A 19,993-nucleotide genomic window follows, 5' to 3' on the forward strand; every position below is an offset into this window, starting at 1 on the left:
CCCAGCAGGTCAACCCCAAGTCCAGACCGGTGCCTGAGGTTATTGCTCAACACATGCAGGACTCTGCACTTGTCCTTGTTGAATTTAAGACATTCTTTTTTCTCCTTCACAGAGGTCATTGATTTTTCAACAACTCCTAATAATAGTGAAAAAATGGGCAGGTGAAGTTCTTCAAAAATCTGGCTTCTGACTTTCTCAGAGCTTAATCAATTCCTCAGTAATCTATAGCTCCTGGCACCCGCTCAAATTCAATCTGAAGTCAAATGGCAGAGCTCAGATTGTTTGAATTTAAATGCGAGAAATGCGGAGAATAAATCTTTCCATTATTTGCTGTACATTATTGTAACCTTCACATCTGAATTACAGAAAAGCGACCTGCACAGACCAAGGGAAATTGTTAAATAAAGCACGTGAGGATAGAAATCAACAACTGCTGTCAAAGAAATAAATGCAAATCACAGATCTTATACTGGCATCAGAAACATCACAAATACGAAGGTTCCTCACAAGCAGGAGACAACCACAGCTTTGCTCAATGATCTATCTGGCCATAAGATATCTCCTAGTAAATTCACAGGGCCAAACTTGTCAGGCTTAAACTTCTTGTTTTATTCAGTGTCAATCTGTAGGAATGAAGGAATTTAAGTTAAACTTCTCCAGCCAAATAGACGCAGTAGGTGATTGAGGGTGGAACCTTTCCACGCTCTGCACCTCCACAGCAAGAGGTGATACCTCCACTTCCTTGAGGTTTCCGCAAAACATAACCAGAAGAGAAATATTAAAAATATAAAATGAATTAAACAGCCGCAAATTGTACAGGTATGCAAAATATTCAGCAGATGCTAGCTTCACCAGCAGGGAATTAAATCAAAAAGCAGCCTGTAAAGAAAACGCATTAAAATTTGCATTTAAAACTCAAGAAGGTGAGTGAGCTTGTGCAAAGCGGCGCCTTGTGAAAGAAAGGGAATAAAAGCAGCAACATGGAAGCGCCCTTACCTCAGCATGGCATGCCTGCCGTCGCTCCGCACGCAGCTGACTGCCCTGGTCTGGTAGCCCACCTGCCCCATGTGCGGATGGTGCTGGACCTTGTGACCTTCCAACCATGATGCGCTCAGCTCTCCAGAGTCCTCCCCCAAATCCAATGAGACATCCTCGCGGCCGGGCAGCCTGCACTCGCCCCAAGGCCCCACTCTGAGGCTGTAGGTGTGCTCCTCCTCGCCCAGGGGACAGGCGGCAGCAGAACAGGTCTGCGATTCTGTCAGGTTGGGGCATGGGGCACCCCCATAGAGAGGAGGAGCAATGACGGCACGGGTCCGGTGCCGCAAGCTATTGGTGCAGCCCCCGCCACACTGGGACCAAGGGGAGAAGTCTGTGACAACACAGTCCCGCGGGCACGGCACCAGGCAGGCTTGCTCGAGGGGCGGCTGTGGTGCCAGGTGCTCACAGATTTCAGCGGCAACAACACTCCTGTCCAGTTTCTGGAGGCAGCGGACGCTGCGGTGTTGCATGCCGTGCTGTGCCATCACGCAGGGTCCAGCCTCACCGCCAGGCATGCAGGGTCCCCATGCCGATACCTCCCACTCGAACAGCTCCAGGTGCCAGTCGCAGACCTTGAAGCACCGCCGCTGGCTTTCAGGTTTCTCCTGCTGGTCGCAGTTGGAGTGCTGGGACGTCCAGCCCTCGGTGTGGGTGCACCAGACAGCCCGGCTTCGTGTGCCCCCTGAACCGCAGTCACCCACACATCGGCCCCAGTGACCTGCAAAAGAGGGAGGGTTGAGCCACCCTAACACCTAACTGGCATAACCACACTCTAACATCCATTAGAAAGTGAATAACTATCAGTCCATCTCTAAAACCAGGTAAATGCCACTCGGAGCTAAATGGTCTTTCAGGTCTGCTCCAATCCAAGTCATTCTATGAAATGCCTCTAAAGGCCCACTTGACACTTCTCCTCCCTGTGTATCCACATGAGTCCAATACATGTTCCCTGAAAGCTGGAAAAAAACAATGCTTCCCACAATGGCTCAAATTAAAGGCAGGCCAGACACGCTTCTGCAATGGGGAAACGCACCTAAAGCCTGAGGAAATATGACTATTTAATTCCGCTTGTACAAACACATATAAAAATGATCATAAAGCAACAATAATCTAATAGGAGAAGAAAGTCAAGTTAGATAAGGGGAAAACATGCTTAATAGGACAATTAGTCAGTGGAATAAACTGCTTTGGGAAGCAGCTGAATCATTGTCTGCAGTGATAAAATGGTGCAGATAAATATCACGGGGATAAGAGTATGTTCTTATAAGAAGCTGAAAATGGAGGAAGTGATGTTACATGATGGTTCACGTCCTGCACAGTGGGTCCTGCAGCCCCATACAGCAGAACTGGTCACTCACCTTCTGCATTGACCAGGGAATTACCCTGAGCAAGGTGCCTCCATTTGCAGTGCATGGTACTACAGGTGACGGCATAGCTGATCACTTGGCAAGAGAAATGGAATCAATATTAAATCCAGCTACCTCATTTTTAATTCCAGAGCACATGAACATACATATATAACTATACGAATGTTATTTAAGGATTTCTAAAAGAATGTAAATCAGACAAGGCTAAGTGGAAAGATTTTTGTCTAAAAATATTATTCTACAAAATCCACCAAGTCCACAAAACAATCTAAGGGCTGTAAAGTACAAAATTGCTTTCAGAATGAGAAGAAAAGGTAGTGGAAAGCACTAAGGCCAAATCTTAGCATATTAAAAGGATTTTGATGATCATGCCTCAAGAGAGCCTCATCTCAATCCTAAGTTTTAAAACTTCCCAGAATGTCTTAACAGAACCATTTCACTTGGTAAGAACATTACACATGTAATCTGTACTTGAAATGGACTTACAACAAATAGGTCAATTTATATGAAGAACTGCTACTCTAGTTAAGTTTTTCGAAACTGATTTTGAAACTATTGGAATCAGTTATAAGTTTACACTAAGAAAACAAGCACTTAAGATCCAAAACAACCCCCATAATGGCTGCAATTATAATCCCAAGTATTTTATCCAGCTGATGATGTTTCTAAAAGTAAACCTGTTGTTCTTCCTATATGGGTAGAGTAGTGACTCTCCTTGAGCCAGGGCCTTGACATTGTGCAAATGCACGAGTAAACAATGTCCTTTCCATTGCTAACAAAAGGTGAAGTAAACAGTTAGGGTATAGCCAAGCTGCTTCTACTGCACATCCCAGGCATCTGCACAGGGACCTTGAGGAAGAGCAGTGACCTAAATACAGTCTTGAAAACCCCCACTGAGTTATCACTGCTGACCTTCTGGCATCCCCATTCCCAACCTCACAGACCTAGTGATCAGAACAGCACAGGCAGCTCCTCAGAGCTGCTTCTCCTCAACAGTAGGGAGCTTTGGGAGCACATGTGGAGCACAGTCTGGCCAGGCAGGTGGGCAGTGATGCCACCACCTCCCTTTTCACCATTTGTTGCCAGCATCTCACTGCCCAAAGGCTGCACTTACAAAGCAGAGACTCAGGAGTTGTTCCTTTTGTGTCTGCTTTTCCTCCCTCATCCTCCAGGCTATGACTGCAACCCTACCCTTAAGTCTGTCACCTCCTCCTGTGGTCAACAGGCATCAGGCAAGAAGGGTTTTCAGAGTCACCAGGGTTTAGACAGCTCCAGCTTTTGATGTGTGCAGTCTTCAGGCTACGTGAAAAATCTTCATCCCTTTTATACCTCCTGTATTTCACACCAAAAGATATCATTGTAAGATGAGGACCTCAACAGTGACACATCTTGAATGGGAAAAGGCAGCAGCAAACTACAACATACTTCACACTACTATACAAACTATATGAATTATTGTTATAGTTGTGACTTTCTTCATAACTAAATGGGCTTAAAAACCTGAAGATACAAAAAAAAAAAAAAAAAAAAAAAAAAGGAGGGGGAGGGAATTTTACGCTTATTTCAGTTACATGAAGGAGCCTTTTTTAAATGCTCGTTTTTGATATGTCACCTTCATTTAGACAACTGCTCCAATAAAATACCAACAAGATTCAATAACAGGCATTGGATTATGAACATGCTGTCATCTTACAAAACAGCTGAAATTCAACACTGAAATTCAACACTAATTGGTTTTTTATTAACAGAGGAAAGTAACTGCGACAAAGACTAGGCAACACAATGCAACTGCATCATGAGCTTATTTCAGCAGTTTAACAAAGGCAATTTCAGTCGCTGAGTTTTTGAATTTTCAGTACAGGCAAAGATTATTTTCTCATCAGTTCATTTTTAAAGCAAAAATTCATAACTAAAATAACCAAAAATTTGTTTAACTTCAGCCTTTTTCTCACAGATTGCCTGAAACACAACACACCAATTTAGGATTTACTACTTAATTCTTAGGACAAGAAGACTTAATTCATACTTCTCTACATCAAGACAACTCTAAAATCCCCATAGAATAATAAAAAGCCACTGTAGAAGAGGATTAGCCAAATTCAACTCACCAAACCTACTGATGCTCTTTGACTACTCTCTAGAACTCATCTCTTCTGTACTTCATGTAATAGGTGGAGATTTACCAGCCCTGACATTAACAAGACAGATAGAGATGCAGCAGAAGCCTTAGAAAGAATTGGCCGTTATTTAATGTCAGATGTGAATTTGGAGTGAAAAATTACAAATAAAAGGAAGGACTCACAAGCAATTACACTATCATTAGACAAATCACAATTTGCAATTATTCTCTGGCAAACACACGAAAAATGGAGCCTATCAGACCACTCTTTGCATACCAAAAGAAAGAATGTGAAAAATAAGGGTGGAAAAATCAGACGCAAATCTTTTACTATAGACTGTTTTCACTTCCAATGATCACTTCAGGATGCAGTAGTAAACTTATCCACAATGTTTTACTGCTTTGTCAAATGTACAGTAGCTTAAATAAGGAGAGGGATATAAACACTTCCCAGACTACAGCCTGCTTGTTACTTAACGTTTACCTTCTTTTTCAGAGCAGCCATGTAAACTTACACCTTCCTTAAATCAAATGAGTCAGTTAAAAGAAATATGTGAGCAGAAGGTGAATGATGGTATGGGCAGTATTTTATTGAACACCCACCAGAACTTACACATCAAAACGTAGAACTTTTAAAAGATGCATTACAGCTCCCAGTTGGGAGGACACTGATATTAAATTAGAGGGCTAAATTAAATAAAATCTATTTTGTGCTGGTCAGCCAATGAAAGTGCACAGAGATAAAATAGATGGACACGTGGTCTTATGCCACCATTGATAAGTTACACTTCCCGTCCATCTAGAAGCAAGGATCTCTGAAATCAAGCAGGCAAATGTGCAAGAGAAGTTGAAAACTGCAACTGAGATGTCCAAGATGCAGTAGCTTCCAGAAGGCAGGAGAATGCATAGAAATGGACCACAGACACACAATCGCAGTAAGAAAGTATATGGTCAGTGGCATATGTGGCCAATTATTATGTTCTATAAATGCTATTTCCCCATCAAAGTGAAAAATGCCTCTGAAGCCAGTTCTTAAGACTATAATCAAGCTCTTCTGCTAATAGTTTACCAAAGTCCCTTTTGCACTTCGGTGGCACCAAACTGGACAGTCCTGGAAGTACACAGAGAGTTATTAGACAAGTGCTTTGGCACACGGGTCACATAGAGCTCTCCTCTATGTGAACCTCCTTAGAGGCTCCCAAGACCTGACTGCATTAAGGTGCCTGGTGTGAACTCCATGCTGGCCCTGCGCTGAGCAGGAGGTTCAACCAGATGACTGTCAACCATTCATTCCAACCCAGAATGTTCTAGAAACATTCCACAAAGAAGTATCCAATAAAATCAACGACTGCGCAACAGGACTTACTACAATGTCAAAAAAATAAAATAAAAGATTCTCAGTAAAAAACGCCACTGAGATCTACAAAGTCTCTTTTAGTCTGAAAAGTAAACTGAAGTGCAAGTCTACCAAATCACTATTTATAAAAGTGAGAAGCCAAGCAATAAAGAACTACACAGAGAATCCTGCCATCTCTTACAAGACATCTAGAACAGTATGGGGTGAAAGCAATTAATAAATTCAGTCCAGCTAATAAAGACAAACTACACATTGTTCTGTATGCCACCTTTTATCCAACAGAAAGATAACCATGTAATTAGCCCAAGAAGCATCCCTAATCCAGTTAGAAGCAAGTAATATAGCACTGCAAATGAATGTTTATTTGATATAGCAGGCATTGATTTGCTTTTCCTGCCTGCAAGAGCCACCTACAATCATGCAATAATTATGTCTGAATGGATACAGTGACATCTGCTCTTTGACACAGAGGTCACAAAAGCGTAAGGCAAGCAGGCTATTCAGTCAATAATTACGTATTACGGACAAAATGAAACACCACTAAATATCAAATCTCAAATAGATAACCCAATAAGAGTTGCTTAACAAGTATGTTATTGCTTAGTAAGGACTGCTACAATAATTATGCTCTGTTTAATATGACATTTAGCTTAATTGCAACCATTTCACCATCTGAGAATTCATTCAATAAGCATCTTCTACAATTACTCTGTCCCTGTAGCTCTGTACTAATTTGCAAAGTTAAGATTAGATTAGCAATCAGTTAAATAGAGTAGTGGGTTAGCAATTTCTTTCAAATACATTATAGATACATTCCAAGTTGCATCTGATACATAAAACATTGGAACAACTCCGGAAAAAAAAAAAAAAATGAATGGGCTATTGTTGGCACAGTCCTCCACCTCATTTGTTTATTTCAAAATAAATAGAATAGCTTTTACTTCAAGTATCAAATTTAAAAGCAGTTATTCTAGTATTTAAAGAGACCCTAATAATTCTTAGTGTAGACTAAAGAGGCCCCTAAATCAAAACAGAGGTATGATGTCATTAATGCCTGGCTGAGGCATAACTCCACCAGATGTGATCACAACCCCCAGCAGATCACTGCAGTGTACACTTTAATTGAACACTTCTGCATGAAATGTAATACAGCTACTTGGGCTGTAATTCTAGCATCCCTCCGCCAGATCATGTGTGCAAGAAACAGAAAACTGCAACTCATTCTGTGACTCTGAGAACAGGACATGAGATCTTTATTTCTAACAGCATTAAAACCATTTTTTAATGGCTTTATGTAAATGTTCATATATTTCTATGAGGTATATGTAATTTTTAATGAGACTTAGATGCATGTTTCCTTTTTTATACAAACCTAACTGTTAAAGATTATATGAACTACTACATATTTACTCACCAGTAAACTCCTTCTAGGTATGATACAAAGACATTTGATAAAACGCCACAAAAATATTTCTAATGATTTGAACAACAGTCTTACTAACTCTGCTGATGAATGCATAACACATATATTGTGCTCTCTCTATGTCAGTGCATTCAGTCCAATTACATCCTTCCTCACATAACAAGGAAACTAAAAGCTCAAATACCAGCTCTATACTGTGTCTAAGACACCAGAGTTGAGCAGTTCAGCCATTTTATGCTACAAAGTATATCGAGTAAGATACCAGTCAGAAAGAGCAGCGATGCAGTGGCAGAGGCTGCCCTGGTAGGTGGCAGAGTCACCGTCCCTGGAGGGTTTCAAGAGCTGTGGAGATGTGGCACTGAGGGCTGTGCTCAGTGGGCACAGTGGGGTGGGCTGGGGTTAGACTTGGGAATCTGAGAGGTCTTTTCCAACACCCACAATTCTAAGAAAAGCCATTGTTAGCATCCCTGCCTACTCCTCTGCTTTCCATAAGCACCGTCCTGTCTATCTGCTCTACACGTACTGTCACACCTCAGCCAAAAATCAGCTTTTTTTCCTCCTCTGAATTTATCTTAATTAATTTGATACTTATTATTAATAGCAATACAGCAAAATGCTTTCTGCTATGATTTGTATGAAAGTTGCTATACAAAAAAAGTCTACTGCACTATTTGCAACATATCACACGTGGCAGATAAAAATCCAGATTCCTGTGATTAATTCTAACTATCTGCAGCCCTTTTTTCAATTCTCATGACCTACACAAATGAGTAATTCAGTATCTCAGTTACTCATCTCACTTTAGAACTGAATGAAAGTGAAGTTCAGCGACTCACAGCCACGCAGCAGTTTGTTCCAATTTTACATTTCAGGTTTTTACCTTATTATCCACACACAGTAACCACTCAAGACACACTCCAGCAAGCAAGACATTCTGCAGCACAATCTAAGGAACACTGTTGTTTATGAAAATGCAATGATTTACTAACCCCTTGACACACCGCAGGCAGGGCTTCTCAATATTAAGCACTAATGTAAACTGCATTAGCTGAGCTACTCAATCATATGTCCGCACCCCAGAGACGGCTTGGGAAAAATATTCTTTCCTTTCAACTCTCAGTTTAAAGTTAAAAATAAATAAATAAATAAATAGAAAACAACCCACAGACTGTAAACCATGTCTGTAGTACCCTCTAAATATGCCAGACAGGTCTGAGAATGCAGATTTCTTGTCTTGATAGCAGCTGATGTTAAGAAATGAGGTCATCATGTATACAATTCCAAGTGCTCTATAAAGCAATATATAGATGTTACCAACACATTACAGCTACGAATACTGCGTATGCTGTTAAAACACTGCACTACTGGATTACAGAGAGTTAAAAATTAAAACTATGAAAATCAGTTCCTTTTATGACATAAAGTTATTTGCAATCGTAACCTGAATAGGAAGCACAATTGGGAAAGGCTTCTACACAGAAAGACCTTCCCAAGTGTGTGGGCCATACACTCACTCCTCTTATTAAGCAACCCAATGGGCTGGGTTTCCCATGCTACTCACTGATCAGTATTTCTGCAAAGATGAACAGCACTATAACAGCAATCCCAGACAAGTTCGCGTAAGTAGTTAATGGGAAATGTGTCACTTTCAAATGAGCACAACCAGTTTTATAACAACCGGACAGAGGCCATTGTGGATCTATGCACATTACTTTCCAGAGGTCTTTTTTCATTTTTTATTTGCAGCCCTGGTTTAATTATCCACTTTCAGTTAATTATAATTAAATTTACTTTGCTCTGGACACTCTATTTGGCGGTGTGAACTTCTAGGGAAAGGAAACCATTCTGAGAAAAATGCCACGCTTAGAAAAGGAATACACAACATTAACAGGCACACCGAAGTTTCACAATGATGTGCTCTCCAGCAGTAAATCAATCTATTCATCCAACGGCTTTCCTAAGCAGAGGCTGCTGTCAGGAAGAAGGGCTGAACTCTGAACAGCCTCCAATCAATCTGAGAGGGCCAAAGAGCTTAAGTTTCCATACACCGTAAAGCCAGGATGAAGGGTTTTAAGATTGAAGTGATTTTTACTTCAGGACTTTGGGGAAGAGTGACAGCTAAACACCGCTACACTACACTGTAAGTAATGAAATCCAGGAAAAGTCAATTCTGAAAAAAATTAAAAAAGAGAGAGGGAGAGAAAGGCGTTATTTTACAAACTGAAGTGGTTTCCTATCACATCACAAATTCAGTTTCTTGATTGCAAGGTCCAGGAGAACAGAATAACTAAACTACTTGAGTTTGCACTCAAGAGAACAGGATCACATCACCTCATTCTGATTCACAGGTGTTAGGACTAGAAAAATCTTGGGGATCTGGTGACAAGGATTACAGAAACTACAAGCAAGCACTGCACATCTAGGTAAGTGCATCAGAAAGACACGTGTCCTTCCTGCTTGGGGGCTGAATCCCCCAGGTCTTACTCCAAACAACTGCACCTGCAGGTGAGTGATAGCAAGGCACTGCAAGACAGGAGGTGTGCAAGGCTGGATGGGGCCCTGGGCAACCTGAATGAGTGGTTGGCAACTCTACCCGTGGCAGGAAGGATGGATTGAACTAGATGATCTCTCAGGTCCCTTCTAACCCAAGCCATTCTTTGATTCCATGATCTTACAAAGAACTTGTATTACCCTACAGGGCTTTTGAGACAGGGCTTTTTTGTTTGTTAGTTTTCTTGCTGTGTTTTTGCACATTATGCATGTTGTGCTCCTGCAGGGCAGGACGTGGCACACAGCTACACCCAGCCCAGAGGAACAACCCATCTCCTGCAGTGCTTCTCTGTACAAAAGCTCCCAAGTAAGAACAACAAAAGCTACAACAATACAGAGCAACAAAGCATTACAGTATAAAGAGCTATTTTTCATTTGTTTGCTTCTGTGTGTCTTAATTTTGGGGGGAAGAAGGGGTTGTTGTTTGGTGGGTTTCTTTCCTTTTCCAGTTAAGCTAGATTCCCCAGGGAAAAGCCAGCAACACCATAAGTACAAATAGAGGAGGCAGGTATGGCAATCCTGGCCATAAATCTGTGTCAATGGATTAGCCCAAGCCTTTTTAGTGAGCAATGCAGCAGACAGACTGCTAACCCATGTCCCAAGGCAGGAACAAACTGCCTTGGGAGGTGGGTTTGGGTTGGTTTTCAATACCTGCACTGCTAAAATAACGAAACCTGAAATGGAACTAAAGATGATTTATTCAAACCATGTACAAAATTATTCAGGTCAGCCCTGTAACGTGGGCAGATCTTTTGGCAGATGCTTTGCCAGTTCTGAATTCATGGTAGTCACACATTTCTGAATAGCATTCAGCTATCCCTGGAAAGCTGTTTTTACCCAAGTTTTCAGAAACTTCAGCACAAGGCAAAAGCCAGCTCCTTCTAGATGATGAAATACCTGAGAACACACACCTTGAGGGTGACTCTGCTGAGCACAGATCCCTGTTTCCTGAAAACCACTGAAAGATGTGGCAGCGTGGAGCATTCAGGAGTTCCACAGAGCAGAGGTGAGTGATATTTAACTTGGAAATGTGGCCACTGCTGCTATCAAAGTTATTGTGCTGTGAATTAAAAGAATGGTAACTTGGAGAAATACCAATTATGGGTGCACATCTGTTGCGTGCATATTTTGCATCCAAACTTAAGCATCTGCTTTTTCAACATTAGCCCACCCTTTTTAACCAGCGATGTTTAGAAATAAATGTTCTTAAACGTAAGTAATCATTTAACAAGGCTTAACAAGTGTAGCCCTTAACAGATCTAATTAACAGGTTAATGATGTGCATAGCATGCATGCTCTCAAAAGCAAAGATTTTCACATTAAGCTTGTTCCTGTTTCACAGAAGCAGCTTTCTGTAGAATATCTGTGCTAATGTAATTACACATCTGGTACTTCTCCTGCTTTCAACTGCAGCAATATTTATAAACAGAGCTACTAATTTACACAAGAGTACCTAATTGTTCTAATTTTTTTGCACTGCAAATAAAGATATTTGCATGAAAATGCAACTGGAAAGAGTTCTCTCTTGCAGACAGGAGTGAATACACAAGCTCAGCATTCATCCTGCAGAATAAAGCCAAGATGGGCACCTACTGCCAGAACTGCCCATGAAACAGACTGAGCGTGCCTCGCATTCACCTTTATACAAAGGGGCCAAGCACAAGTGTTTAGTCACTTTCAAATTAAGCATCAGAGCTGGTAATCACCTCTGTTCCACTGTGTCACCAACACAGCAAAGCTAATGTTTTAAAATATCATTTCTTGGTGAAGTTCATTCATCATCCTCATTGTAACCGGGAAATGATGAAAGAAAGAGGAAAAAAAAAAAAAAAAGAAAGTAAAAACAGGGCAGGATAATGGAAATCCCACATTATCTGTGCTGGTATTGTCAAGAAAATGTAGTGGTTATTAATTTCAGCATGCTTCAAAAGCAACCACAGGTTCAAATACGATTCAAGAAGATAAAAAGCCATTCCTGCCTGAAGCTGCTTTCAGTTCAATTCAAATCACACTTACGTTCATCACAACAGCACCTGAAATCCCACTGGTTACCAAATAGGGGCAGAAGATGCTGAACCCACAAAGATTTAATGAAAGATGTGAAAGAGCCCCACATCCAGGTGTTACTGAAGGGAGAAGCTATGCTAAGTGGACCTTCACACAGCTGTGTGCTCAAGCTCCAGAACGCTCACAGGGGAGAAAGATAAGCCAAGGAAAATACTCTTTTTTTGCTTAGTATTTTAAAACACATTGGATTAAGAAGAACAACTCATTACTTATTTTTAAAAAGGAAGAGAATGTATGCATACGTGTGTAACTTTGCTGTTAAATGTATATTTCAAAGGGGTTTGTGATTTGCTCCTTCTTCATGAATAAGAATTTCCATCCAGCTTATTAGCCAGCACATGGAGATCCAGCATTGCCATAGCAAGATAACCAATAGAGAAAGAGCCTTCTGGAGAAACAGAGTGGTCTTCCTGCCCTCCTTCAGAAATAAACCCACCTCTCAATTTGCTCCCTGAGCAGATTTACCAAAGTACAATTGTACAGCAAAGATGGCAAAACCATCCACAACCTACTGCAGGAAAAAAACTCTCTGTCCCCTCAATTGATGGGCAACGCGCTGCTGTTTATAAATCTGGTCGTTCTGGCAAATAAGAATAATCTGTTATTCCACTAAAGACACTAAAATAACTGTTATTACTTGAGCTTTCAGTCCAGTGGGAGTTCTTTAATTCAATCAAGCCACTTGGAAATACTCTTCTATTACAAATGTCTGTTCCTTTCTTATGATTCCCACAATAAACATTATTCAGAATACTTTGAAGTAAATAAAGCCAATTTGATTTGAAATCCTTTTAACAGTAAGTCACATATTTTATATATAAAAATCAAAATGACTATCTGAATAGCAAAATCAATGAAAAAAGGGGAGCTCGGATGTTTGCAGTCTATCCTATCTGAAGTTTAGAAATGGAAGATAGAATCATAGAATGGTTTAGGTTGGAAGGGATGTTTCAGACCATGTAGTTCCAACCCCCTGCTATAGGCAGGGACACCTCCCTCTATTCCAATTTACTAACAACCCCATCCAGACTGGCCTTGAACGCCTCCAGGGAGGTGGCATTCACAACCTCCCTGGGCAACCTGTTCCAGTACCTCAGCACCCTCACAGTAAAGAACTTCTTCCTAATCCAAGATATTCACCATCTTTGAAAATCAGCCTTAAACGACTTTGGTTCTTCCTCGAGTGATCAAGAATGACTTTCAGTTTACATCAGACCCTGATATTATAGTAGAGATGAAAAGTAGCTTCTAAAAAGTGTAGTGCAATGCAAGCACGTGGCTAATAATAATATGTGAAATCTTTAAGTGCTTTTAAAACTAAAAAAATAAGATCCTTTTGTCTTTTTTTTTTTTGTCTTTTTTTTTTTTTTTTTTTTTTTTTTAAGAATATATACTGTTTTTGGGAGGCACTTAAAAAAATCACATGCAATCCTTTCTTACAGTAGAACCTGTATATTAGAAGCAAGCTGTTGCTACTTCAGTCCCTTAAGAAGAAAGGATAAGAAGGGCACGCCTGTCATACGTTCTCCTACCAGAAGGTCTCAAACTGCTCCATCAATTAGACCTGTTAGGTTTACTGCTCCATCACTCTTCCCAAGCCATTCCACTGTGCCATCCTCACATTCTTTAAAGTATTCTAATTTAAGCCAATAAAACAGTTTTGACAGGTAAACTGAGCAACTAAATGCTTTCCTACGTTAACTTTAAGACATATAAGAATACATTATTATTACTCAGTCTACTTTTCTTTTCCTCTCAATATATCTGTTATAACAGTTACTGTCGCCCAAAGAAGTTTCCTCTGGTAATGGCAAATGCCACATGACAGCATTATGTATTTTCATACAAAATCTGCTTCCACCAGACCAAGAAGCAGCTTCCCACCAGGCAGTGTGCAGCCAGGGGATGCCCAGAGACAGGACCACGGCTACAGCTAACTCAACAGTGCTCTGTTACAGAAACAGACACCTAGAGCTGGACAAAACTGCTTTGAGGAGTAAAATAATGATAATCTAACATAGTAAAAAGAGATCTTACATTGTAAATAGGGGTGTGACATTGTAAGAAAGAGACAAGTGCAAATGAAAATGAGCCTTATGTAGGTCCTAGTGAGAAGAAACCCTCCACGTGAGCACTGTGTTCCTCCTGGGAAAGGCTTCAGATGCTGACAGCCCAATAGCACCAGGATGAAACCTTGGGACCCTGTGGAACAGGATGAGCACAGTTTTACCTGCATTATTATTCTCTTTCTCAAACAATTAGAGCTGGACTAATAATGATTAGACCCTTAGGATTTCAATTATGCTAAGAATAATTAATTGGTTATGTTGTACCTAAGGTGTGCTTTCTCAAGAGCAAGATTTTAAGTATAATAAATCCTTCAATGCCAACTTACTTTTCACCAGGCAGCCTGCTCCACATGCCCACCATGAGATTCCTTCAATGTCCTCCTCTCTGATCCTTGCCACATAAGACATTTTTAACATGTTATGTCATAAATTAAGGGAGTAATTAGTTAGCAGCGATAAAAATGTCATTATAGAAAGTACAGATTATATAAGTGGGAATAAGGGATGAGACTTATCAGGCAGTGGACCAGCTCCTCCACTGTGAGATGCAGAAGGATGCTTGGTTGATCATATCCCTGAAGATATTAAGTACATCTACATGGATCTAAGGAAAGCATATCCAAAAGGAAGTATCTACTTAAATCATGAGCGAAGAAAGGACAACAGGCAGCCCCACAGATAAAGATGTCCTAGAAAAGACAGCAGTCATCTCTGCATTTTGAAAACCTCCCCAGTGACTAGAGTCCATCTAAAGTAAATTTACATAACAAAAGGACAAGCCCTGCAAAGACAGGGAAGAAAGAATTTACCTCTACAAACACCCACTTAAAATTTTATGAAGGATGGACTCTTTCACAGTCAGTGCAGCTCTGTGTATTTTCATCCCTGCAACCTCAGTCCAAAGTCCTACCTCTGCTGTAATGAAACAAGACACAGGATCACATCCTCACTGAACAGATCGAGCAGAGCACTTTATAAACTCTTCCTTAGGTTACTGCTATATAAAACATCTCAGGTTTCAGATGTGAGTAAACCCACTTGTAACATGTCTGTAAGGTTTTAAAAATTAATAATTTATAGGCAAACAGATTTTCACCATCAAAACTTTTAGATGAGCTCAGAAGCCCATTTTATAGCCACCTTAAAAGACTCCTAAATCATGCAGTCATAATTAAACTGTTTATATAAACTACATTAAAATATTAATACAGAACCAAGAATATATGTAAGCAGCACACAGCAGTAACAACCAAATGTCATTAGACCCTAATGCACTACAGTGTTCAACAGTCAGACTGCTGTAGCCAGTCAGCAGGTACCAGTCACACCAATATGAGCTGGGTGGTTACTCATCATGATGCATATCCTTTGCCCCAGGGATGAAAACAGCTGGTTCTTCCTGTAAAATCTTTTGTATTTTCCTTTCTTGAGGGAATTCAAGTCCCAGCCAAATTAATTGGATGAGCAGGCAGAAGAAATAGAAGAAAACATTATTTTTTTTAGCCTTTCCCCCCCCCCCCCCCCCCCAACATGCACTTGCTAGATCAAGGAGAAAAAACACACTTGTCCAAGGGCAAGTATTTGTCCTACGACATCCATGATCTCATCGGGTACCAGCAAGAGGACTCCCAGCCTGCAGTCAATGGACACAAGCACAAGGCATCACCTCCCAGAGCAGAACACAGGGATACATTGCAGTGCTAGCACCAATCCACAGTGATAACAGTACACATCCCTGCTCTGCTCATCCCCCAACCATGTCCCCTACATTCTGCCTGCTAAACCAGTTGCAAAGTTTCACTGATTAGTTTCAGTTTGCAAATAAACATTTTAAGGAAAGCCTTTGAATTTCTAAATGGGTATCAGCATGTTAAATAATTTCTTTTAAGATGTCACAGGAAAAAAAATTGGTATTGACTCAGACTCCCTTCCAACTGATGCCTAATCCATATTACAATAATAATGTAAATTATCACCAAGGAGTGGTTAGCCATTGTGGTCAGATCACATGGCAGGCAGACAAGCTCCACCAATAAGTAAACTAAGAGAGAGAACGGTAAATGTGCTGATTATGTAAATGGAACTGTTTGAAGTCAAAGATGTGGGCCTGTATTTCACTGATAAAATGAATAAAATAGAAAGAGAGACTGCATAAGCAATTAAATTTAACTTTTAATCAATAAAAGGGAAACTGGGACCTAAATCCACTTTATAGGATTTAGGAATCAAAGCCTTCGTGCAACTCAGACAGCCGTGATGCCCACTTAACTAAAGGGAGGCTACCATAAGACAAAAATGTCACATTCTATCTTGATACTGCCCACAAGAACCATCTCACATTAGATAACGATAACTTGGTATAAGTGATGTTCCTCATCTTTAGATCTCGATGGCTTTCTTTGTAACTAAAGCTGTACTTGCAACAGCCTTGGTGGCAGCGCCTTCCAAGAGCATGAGGTATGAGCCCACCTGCCCCTCTGTATTTGCTATCTGAGGTTCTGTCACTTCTTTGAGGGCTCCAGAAATAGGAAGTACACAGTGTTAAACTTGCATTATGTGTTACAAAACCCATGTTAGTAGAACTCCAGTCAGTAGCCAGGCATCACCAGCTGCAAAGCCTCCATTATTCTGCCTTGCTCCAGAGCAGGAGGCATTCCAAACTGCCAAACATGGCGGCCCAACCCTTGACAGTCTTTTTGGGCTCACTACCATGTGCAAAATACAGTTCACTTATATTTGTCCTTCTCTGCCTAACACTTCAATGCCCTGTGATGCCACAATCTGCCACCAGGCATCAACTCCTTCTCTTCACAAAACATCAGCAAGAACTCTATGTTTTCTACAAGTACTGGCTATGCCAAACTTCCATTGCCCTTACACACCACCTGAACTGCTGCTCAGTATTTTACCTTTCAAGGACAGCAGTCCCGTTCATTTATCTGTTTCCTAAAGCACTATATAATAACAGCCTTAGTAAAAGAAGGAAACGTATTTACTAAAAGCATCTTCATACATGAAAAATAAAAAAAAAAACAAAAAAAAAAAAACACGCAGCAGATAGAAGACAAATCCATGTTGAAATGTACTTCCTAATGCAAGAATAACTGGAATAAAAATATACTCCATATTTGAGACTACAGTGGTCAGATTTCATCCTGAGGAGAACAAAATGACTACCATTTGCAACGACGCCTTTGATAGTTCACTAATTAATGATCAAGGAAGCATTTGCTTCAGCATAATTTTATGCTTTATATATGGATATCTTATTTGATTATAATTATTACAGGCTGTAGAAGTTTATTAAGGCCAATCATTTCTTAATGCAATTAAAATCTCAAGGGAGAGATATGAAAATGGTGAGAGCTCATAACCAAAAGGGAGCCCTACCAGTTTCCAGCAATTATTCCAACATATAAATTAAAGCAAACTGCATGATTTTATTTTTTTTTCAGTAGATTTTTGTTAATATCTGAGTTGAAACAATCAGCAGCTGTTACAAGTAGTAGCAGGCGCCGATCTCCAGATATCCACCTCTTTGGGGAACAGGCTACGCAGCCTTTTCCTCTTCCTGGATGAAATCTCCCATTCTCAAAACAGCTCTCTGCTATCGTCTGCTTCCCAGCCACGTTAACACAACACCCCTAATCCTTTTTCTTCCACAACACTGTGACATTTCCTATTAAAATGAGTCTAAAAACCCATTTCTTCACAACACAAATAATTATTTGTTCCTTCACCCAAAGGTATTAACATGAAGATTGGAGGGTAAAAGCAATAAAAAGCATACCTGAATGGATTCTATGAACACACATCTTACCTTGTTCTTTTATACATTTTTGAATACCTCTTACCTCCACCTCTGAGCTGGTACAACAAATTATTCTGTTCCAATCCTGTCATTCTCCCTCTATTGTCATCCTTCTCTTTCTCTGCCCAGACAAGAGCCTTTCAGGGCTTACTATGCTCTTTACCCCAAGACCTGCTTAAGAAAAGTAATATATAGCACACTGATGGGAGCCAGAATGTGATTTATTTCCCATTTCATAGTTCCCTTCCAGTTTCCCCTGAGAACCTGAGTAATCACGTTGAGAATATCTTATCCCTGCCACACTGTTGCAGTCGCATTTGCTCCCCTTGGAGTGTCTTTTGATTTAACATCTTGCATTTACGCAAGATAATATTATGGTGTTCCAAAACTATAGAATTTTGAGAAATAAATCTTTAGTAAGTCAATGTACACTGGAAGGCTGTGTACATAGATGTTTCCAAACAACACAGACAAAATTTCACTACTGCTTATACCGCTGTCATCTTCTTAATCATTCTGTTGTTCCAGGAGCTGAAATGCCAGACAAAGCTTGGAGAGAAACTAGCTGAAAAACACCAGTTCTGAAGAGGATATCTTACCTTTCCTCAGCATCAGAAGCAGAACAAATGCAGACCTTAGAAAATTGACTCTGCAGGAAGAAAAAGCCAATCAGGAAAACATACGGCAGCTGGTGTACAAAGCAGCATATTTCTGCTGTACTACTGGCACAGGAGGTTTGACACCAGTGACACGGGACAGCCTGAATGTGGGCAGAGAGCATTCGTGGAGCAAAGACAGCTTTGCAGCCTTAAAGCGTCCAGTGGGAACCAAGGAGCCAGCAGAAAAGCAGAGTGGAAAAAGGTTCACTCCAACACAAATCGCCTTCCTCAGACTTGTTCCAATGAGTTACAGAAATTTCCTAACTGTAAACTGTGACTGACAGTGAACTGTTTTCCTAAGTATGCCTAATAGTACAGAAGATAAGCGTTTCCCCTTGTGTCAATATTCCACAGTGATAGCTTTTCTCCTGAGGCTTAGAGAAATCCATCCTCCTCTAATCCCGTTTTCCAGTGACAACTTAAGAACTGAAACAGCAACAATTCCCCATCTACAGCGCTAACTCCCAAATGGCACAGACTTTTTCCCCATTGCTCTCTCCATAGAGCTCAGCATTCTCTGAGAGCACAAGGTGGGATTGCTGAGCCCAAGCACTTCTGGAGCCAAAGACACAGCAAAGGTAGGAAGGAGATAAAACAGCACCACTTCTCTTTAAATTTTACGTTTGTTGATTGTAATTTTTGTTCGTTGAAGAGGGCATTGAAGTCATCTTGGATCAGCGGCCCTCAGCTCAAGGCAGTGGTGCTGACCCTCTCCAGACCTGCCGGACACCCACATGCAGGCACCTCAGTTTTACTTAACAGCAGCTCGCTGCAGTTTGCAATACGCAGAGTAAACGTTATGCTATACAGAGTAAACGTTAATTTCAAATAGTTCTGCTTGTCTGACAAAGCACATAGAGAAGCAAAGACTTTTGCTAATAAATCAGCATTGCCTCTGTTTGGCAATTTATTTGAGGCAGCCAGTAGCATCCCTCTAATTGTAGCAGCATCTGGAGCAACCACTGTTTTGCTGTTAATTGCACTTGCCAACTATGAACTGCAACAAATTATAATCCTATTTAATTATTAAAATATTTCAGAATTAAAATATTAGCAACATTAAACATATATGTACCAAAGATCCAGAAAGAAAACAGACACTCTCAAAGTTAATGTATCACATATCAGGTAATTCTGTTCGGCAAGTATTTTAATGGCAGGTAAGGAACTTTTAACTTAATGATTGGTGCCAAAACAGAACACTGCTTCATCCCAAAACGGAACACTATACAGCCTGATTCAATGCCTGTCAAAGTCACTAGAATGCTCAGATAGATTTGTTCTATATTTTTAGGATAAAAAAGAAAAGGAAATTCTATGCCAGCAGTATGACTCAATGCTAATTAAATATTAGCACCTCAGGCATTTTCCTTCTGGTTTGATATGCAATTCCACGAACAGAAGTTCAAAAGGAAGAGTTTCTTCAAGCCCACATTTGGGCAAATAACTTGTTCCCTATGAAATGGAAATCACTTTATCACCTCGTATTAGTAGCTGGTTTACAAACCAAAACGAACTAGTGTTCTCAAAAGG

At 40.4% G+C, this 19,993-nt stretch overlaps 1 protein-coding gene across 7 annotated transcripts in view; it reads right to left on the minus strand.

The window, feature by feature from the left end:
* The window catches only part of THSD7B (thrombospondin type 1 domain containing 7B), a 281,970-nt gene that overhangs the window by 187,788 nt on the left and 74,189 nt on the right, over window positions 1–19,993 (minus strand). For 5 of the 7 annotated variants that reach the window (XM_085552994.1, XM_085552991.1, XM_085552995.1 and 2 more), the window contains exon 4: window positions 997–1,756. In XM_085552994.1, coding sequence (XP_085409120.1) covers window positions 997–1,756 — 760 coding nt within the window. Of the gene's footprint in view, window positions 1–996; window positions 1,757–2,396; window positions 2,481–19,993 lie in introns of all 7 variants that reach the window. The other 2 variants (XM_085552990.1, XM_085552989.1) reach the window with 1 other exon arrangement.

This window comes from Coturnix japonica, chromosome 7 (assembly GCF_054131305.1).
Source record: "Coturnix japonica strain WE chromosome 7, WE-NBRP24, whole genome shotgun sequence".
NCBI lineage: Eukaryota > Metazoa > Chordata > Aves > Galliformes > Phasianidae > Coturnix > Coturnix japonica.